This window comes from Leishmania braziliensis, chromosome 29 (assembly GCF_000002845.2).
Source record: "Leishmania braziliensis MHOM/BR/75/M2904 complete genome, chromosome 29".
Taxonomy (NCBI): domain Eukaryota; phylum Euglenozoa; class Kinetoplastea; order Trypanosomatida; family Trypanosomatidae; genus Leishmania; species Leishmania braziliensis.
This window is the reverse complement of record NC_009321.2, coordinates 695,644-701,779: the sequence shown is the minus strand read 5'-3', so window position 1 is coordinate 701,779 and position 6,136 is coordinate 695,644. Positions and strand designations below refer to the sequence as shown.

The window sequence follows — 6,136 nt, the reverse complement described above, 5'->3', positions numbered from 1 at the left end:
TTTCTTCCCACACCACATCCTCTCCAGTGTTGCACCCCAGCGGCGCTGCGTCCTTCGCGGCAGCCGCGCCGACCCCAAGTCAACCAGGTAGCGTCGTTGCGTCTGCTGCTCCTACCAGGGAGCATGGAGATGATAAGGGCTGCGCCTCACTACCGCAGTCGTCCTCCTGCACCGCCGCTGCTGGCAGTGCGATCCACCGCAGCACAGAGGGGCCGGCAGTCCTAGAGAGACCGTGGCTGTCCAGACCTCCGGCCCACGGCATTCTTAAACGGAGGGGGAGCATGAGCAGCACCGTACGTGTCGCGTCGAGCTCCATCTCTGTGGCTAAGCCACCGGCCTCCTCCTGCCGTATGCACACCCCATCCGGCTCCCCGAAGGCTGACGTCGCTGACTCTAGCGCCGGCTCTTTGGCCAATCAAGAAAGCGTTGGCGCGCATGAGTCCGCAAGGCGGACACGGCATGTGACATTTGATGAGGCATCCATCGGGTACCTCGGCACCTACGGGAGTCATCGTGTGCACGAAGAAAGTCGACCGAGGGTGCCTCCCGAGAATGTGGTCTGCGGGACTGCAATGCTATCGTCCTGCGCCGCGAGCGACGGTGGCGGATGTCAACCGCTGGCTGCCACGGCGGCGTCCATGGGTAAACCAAACGCCGACAGCTGGGGGGCCGATTCAGAGTGGTTCAACGAGGTATTCGGGGCTCAGCTCACCCCGGTCACCGCCACGGCTCACTCTGCAACGGCAGTACCCACTTCATCTTTGGCAGCCGCGGCAAGCGAGCCACCACCGTTGCCTTCCAGCACCCTCATCGTGCGCCCTTCAAGAGTGTCACTTTCCTCGTTTTCGGCTTCGTTACCCTCGTCAAGTACAGTGTCAGAACTGGCAGACACGGCGGCTCGCGGTAGCGCACGTCGACTCGGAACAGCAGGGCCCAATCGGGGCAAGTATACGATCAGCAGCTATCAGAGCTTTGGCGCATCTGCCCCCATCACCCGCTCACGCACCTTCCAGAGCACGCGCGTCGGCATGAATGCGCACCTCGCCAGAGACTCTGCTGGTGCTGCTACCCCAGCAAGCAGCAACATGAGTGTTGGCGAAGCCAGCCAGCCTACCAGCGACGGCGGCCGTTACTCGTCACCAGTGCTGACTTACGGACACGCTTTCTTCGCTACATCAACGCGTCTCGGCAACAATAGTGTCGTAGCTCCGTCCTGTTCACCAAGTGCCATTCTCCCGCCCCCACCACTATCTGTGCGTGACTTGCGCCGCCGCTCCCCAGCAACGCCACCTTCTTTGGCAGCGTTTGCGGCGGTGGCAGGCGGTAGCGGAGCGGATGGGCCCTGTGGCAGCAGCAGTCACCGCCGCCTTTCGTCTCCCAGCGTATCCTTCTCGAACATTCAGGCTTCGCTGGCAGAGGTGACGGAGAGCGGACAGGGTACTGAGTCCATAAAGCAAGAGGCCTCCCTGGTACCACCGCGCACCCAGACACTGGCCACGGACCAACGCGATGACGAGTCCCCCACTTTACGTGCAATGAAGTTGTCTGTGGGCGAGCGTCGCTTGCTCCAAGCCGTGATGACGGTAAATGTGCGCAAACGGCGCATCGCTCCCGAGATCGTCCCGTTCGTGGCCCCGAGGACAAACACCAGTGCGTCTCCCATGAGCACGACAGAGACACCGAACAGCAAACTCAGCAGCGACGCTGACGGTGGCCTCAATAGCATCCCCATCTTCACCTCGAGCTCTGCTGGGCGTGCTGTGCGAGCACTACGTGAGACAGCCCGGTCGATGGACGATCCCCACGCCAAGGTTCTTTCCCGAGATGTGCGTCAGTCTATAGATGTCGGTGCGCCCTTGTCGTCCCCCACAGCCTCTCTTTGTTCACGCGTCAGCCATTCTGCAGCCGTGGACGAGGAGAGCAGCGCTGACTCGAGCGTGCGAACAGGTGTTTTCAGCGCTCAGCTGTCTAGTAGATGCAGCACTACAGCGCCGCCAACAACTGTCTCGGCAACTAGCGGCATGAATGGCAACCCCAGAAGCACCACCGTCCCGAGCGCCGACTCCCTCAGCAGTGCACCCTCGTCCTCACTTCACCCTTCCCCTGGGCAAAGGTTTTCAGCAGTTAGAAGGAGCGGCTCTCAGACGTCGTGGAAGGATGACACCGTCACCGCCGCCCCCTCTGCGTTGCTCAGCGAAACGCGCCGACCAAGGGCATTCACACCGCGCTCGCACAGCCATCGGGGGAGGATGTCCGCTTCCCAGCTGGTGCACTGTCAGTCAGACAGCTGCGATAGGGACGAGGACGAGTCAGAGCCGCACATACAGGTACCGGTGCCCACCCCGCGAACATCAGCTGGCACGTCGAATTGGGCAGCGCCGCGCCGACGCAGTGGCCACCGCAGATGAGTGAAGAGGCCGCCAAAGCCTCCACCCCCTCACCCCCCAAAGAAAACAGTACGCGTACATTTTTCGACTCCCACGAAGTCTGTTCATGGATCGCCCGTGGACGGCGGCGGTTCGGTGCGTGGTTGTGCGTGCATGTGTCTTCGCTAAGATGCCGTGACCATGATGGGCCGCGTTCAATAGCGCAGCTGGCCAGTGGTGCTGCACAACGACGTGTGCACCCACCCACCCACCCACACACACACACACACACACAACATAAGGCAACAAAGCCTGTCAAAATTGCGAATGAAGGAAAAATAAATAAAGAGAAGAGGACGAGAGCGCCGCAGGTATGATGACAACACCTGCGCGATCGTTTTTTTTTTTTTTGCATTCCCCCTGGTGTTTACCGCTCCCCCTCTCCAGCACCTGCACTCAATGCCTGTGAGTTTGGCCTCAAAGGCAGAGGATCAAACGAGGTAGAGGGGCACGCGGAACGGCACGAGGCCCGGGGGAGGCACTGACCACTATGCTCGTTGCTGCTCACCTACTATGCTTGCCTGTGTGAGTGGGTGTAGATACCGCCTTTCCCCCTTCCCTCAAATGCTTTCTAGTTATGTGTTTTCCTGACTCGTTTTTCCACTCTCCTTCATCCCTCGCTTCGTTGCTTTTACTCCTCTCGTCCGTATCGTTGACCCTTTCGACTCGGATGATGGAAAAAAAGGGGGAAATAGTTCATAGCACGCATGTGTGTAGAGTGGTGGGAGGGGGCTGTATGCATCCACTCATTTTTTCCTCACCTTTTGCCTGCTACCATCGTGTGAGTAAACCTTGTTGCTCTCACAATCTTTCCACCTGAGCTTCAGAAGTGCGCCCCTTACAACCTTCCCCATCCCACCCATAAATCATCGCTACCTCCAGTCAGCTGGAAGCGAAGAGGACGTCAAGGACACCCCCTGCTCTCTCCTTCGTTTCTCTGTGTGTGTGTGTGTGTGTGTGTGTGTGTGGCATTATGCAGAGTAGAAAAGACACGCCCACCAGACACACTGGGGGCACGCTTCGGATTCGCACGGCTCTATTGGAGTCTGTGTGCCACTACAATGAAGCTTATTTAAGCACATTAACGGCGGCAGCGGCGATGGAGGAACCGCTCGAGACCTCGAAGCAGAGCGTAGATCGGTTTCCTGATGTGCTGCCTCGAATGATTGCGCAGCTCAACCCCAGCCTCACAAACCCCTCCTGGGCAATGGAGGAGTGTATGCGCCTATGCCCCTCCGCGGAAGTGTGGTGCGGGACTGCGCTGCCCAAGGATGTGTGGGCACCGCCAGGCACGGCTGAGTGCCCATTTGGTACAGAGCCTATGGACTTTAACGCACACCGATGATGAGGCCGTCGTGTGAGTGTTGCTCTCTCTCTCTCTGCAGGGTGCGTGGTCCGTCTCTGTCGGGTGCCCACTTGCATTGGGCTACCACGCCGTTGAGGCAGCACAATCGACAAAGACACGCCATACTCATACGAGCACACTGCGTGGGTGAGGGACATTCTTTCGCCAACGTCAGGGAAACGCGATGTCCCGTGCTTTCCTCAGTGGCACCGTGTGCTCCCATCGACGTTACAGCTTCTCCCATTTTTCTCTTCGACAAGTGTACGGTTCTCGTTTCTGTGGCTGTGTGATGAGGTAAGGAGTGAGGGAGAAGCACAGCTGGAGATACTCCCTACCCTTTCTCCTGTTCCTCCCTCCAGGCACCTTCATCCTGCTGTCCTTTTCCCCTCCCCTCCCCCCCCCCCTATGTATCTCTCAAGATCATCTTTCTTCAGAACCTCTCTCCCTCGCTCCCACTACCATCACGGGCGACCACACCACGTGTAGCGCTGCCGCCACCACCACCACCACTGCAACGACAGCTATTACTAGGACTTGTGCAGGCACCAACGTAGAAGCGCTCACATAGATATGAAGTTCATCGTGACTTGCCTTGTCTCCTCCGTCAACTCGTCCCTCCTGGCCGAGAGCGAGGCGGTGACGAAGGAGATAACAGTGGCCAACCCGAAGGCGACTGTGCAGAACCTCCGCGCCACTGTTGCCATTCAGTTTCGACTCAACGTCATGGCCTTTGGGTTTCGCTTCGATCACCACGCGGGTGCGACCGAAGACGCCTCAGCGGCTCCAGGGTCATCGCCGTCTTTGGCCTCCACAATGGTGAACTTTGGTGACGAGAAGAGGCTGCTGACTGAGTGCGGGTTGCAGGAAGGCGATAGCTTGACGGTAGTGCCGAAAAATTACACCTTGTCGAGCGTGGCCGGTGCAGCAGCGGTGGAGACGGGTGGGGCAGCGCCGTTCGCAGGTCCGGCAACAAAACGTGCGCGTCTTGACGCGGAGGACCAAGTGGAGACCCCCATCTTCATTTCCGGCGAGGAGGACGAGAGAGACGAGGAGGAAAGCGCGCTAGAGGAGGAGGAGGACGAGGATGACTCTGAGGAAGACGGCGATACCAAGGGGCGGAATGACTTGTTTGATGCCCTACAGGAAGTCGTCCCCGACCTAACCGTTCTGCGGCAAGAATTTCTGGCCAACCCGCAGGCCGTGATGGAGCGGATCGAGCGCAATCACCCCTCCCTCTTCCAAGTGATCGTGCAACACCAGGAGACCTTCATCACCCTCATGAACAATGAGCAGCTCACCAAAGCAGCGGACCGCATGCTTCACGGCGGCACCATGGATAGCGACGAGGACGAAGAGGAAGAGGGCTCGCTGGAATGGTCCATGGGGGAGGAGGATCAGGAGATGGATGAGGAGACGGCGGAGCAGATGCAGGAGCTGTTTCAGAACTACGTCGCCTCGGCAGCCCGCCGTGGCGACGGCGGCGACTTTGACGCAACCGACCTTGCTGAACTGGAGGCGAGCGGGATGCAAGTAGAGGAAGTGGACGACAGTAACAGCGATGCTAGTGGTGGCGGCGCACGCACCGACAGGGCAAAGTGGCGATCCGAAAAGGACTTCATCCTCTCGCGGGTTCCTTCCGAGGAGGATGAAAAAAAGATTCAAGCCATGACGGAGCTGGGCTTTACCTACGAGCAGTGCAAGGTGGCCTTCTACATGTGCCACCGCAGCATCGACCGTGCATCGAATATGCTCTTCGAGGCCCCGCCAGGGATTTAACAGCAAGAGATTTAAGCGCTGTAAAGAGAAGTAACTCACATGGCGCGTCAATCTCTCTCTCAGAGATGAGCACACACCCACACACGTGCCTTCCCCCCCCCCTTCACGCTGAACCACAGGTACGTTGACGTTTGGCGAGGTCGAGAGTTTCGGCAGTCAGGAGCGTGTTCAATTAAGGGACGGAATGGCAACGCAGCCGAGCTGGAGGCGTGTTGTGGAGGGTGATCCACTTGTTACTCCTTGTCCCACGCGTCTCTAGTGCCTGTATGCGTGCGCGACGACGAGCTGCACTTTTCTCCTTATTTCTTTCTTCTCCGCTCCACTATCGATGTCGCTCCCTCTCTTCTAAACACCCCTTCCTCCGTCTTCTCCCCCCTCCCCCTCCTCCCCACCTCCCCACCTCTCCCTGTGCGCTGCCCTGTCTTGTCTGCAACCATTGCTGGAAACCCGCATTGGTGTGTGCGTCTCTCCGAATGCGCTATAGGATGGGGAGAGGGTTACAGGGAAATGGAGGTGAAAGTGGTGGCGCATAATCATGTGGCGTTGGCCTCGTACGACTAAAAGAAGAAGCGCATATCGAGGGAGGGGG

General features: G+C 58.7%; 3 protein-coding genes across 3 annotated transcripts; all 3 read left to right on the top strand.

Annotated features, from left to right (window-relative positions):
- Window positions 1–281: 281 nt before the first annotated feature.
- LBRM_29_1700 (hypothetical protein, unknown function) lies at window positions 282–2,408 on the top strand (the record flags this gene model as incomplete). Its single annotated transcript, XM_001566464.2, has 1 exon — window positions 282–2,408. The coding sequence occupies one exon, from the start codon at window positions 282–284 to the stop codon at window positions 2,406–2,408; it is 2,127 nt and encodes a 708-aa protein (XP_001566514.2).
- A 991-nt stretch (window positions 2,409–3,399) lies between these two features.
- Window positions 3,400–3,771, top strand: LBRM_29_1690 (conserved hypothetical protein; the record flags this gene model as incomplete). The annotated part of the gene is made up of 1 exon (XM_001566463.1): window positions 3,400–3,771. The coding sequence occupies one exon, from the start codon at window positions 3,400–3,402 to the stop codon at window positions 3,769–3,771; it is 372 nt and encodes a 123-aa protein (XP_001566513.1).
- A 570-nt stretch (window positions 3,772–4,341) lies between these two features.
- On the top strand, window positions 4,342–5,547 carry LBRM_29_1680 (conserved hypothetical protein; the record flags this gene model as incomplete). Its single annotated transcript, XM_001566462.1, has 1 exon — window positions 4,342–5,547. One exon carries the CDS (start codon window positions 4,342–4,344, stop codon window positions 5,545–5,547), a length of 1,206 nt encoding a protein of 401 aa, XP_001566512.1.
- Between the last annotated feature and the right edge of the window lie 589 nt (window positions 5,548–6,136).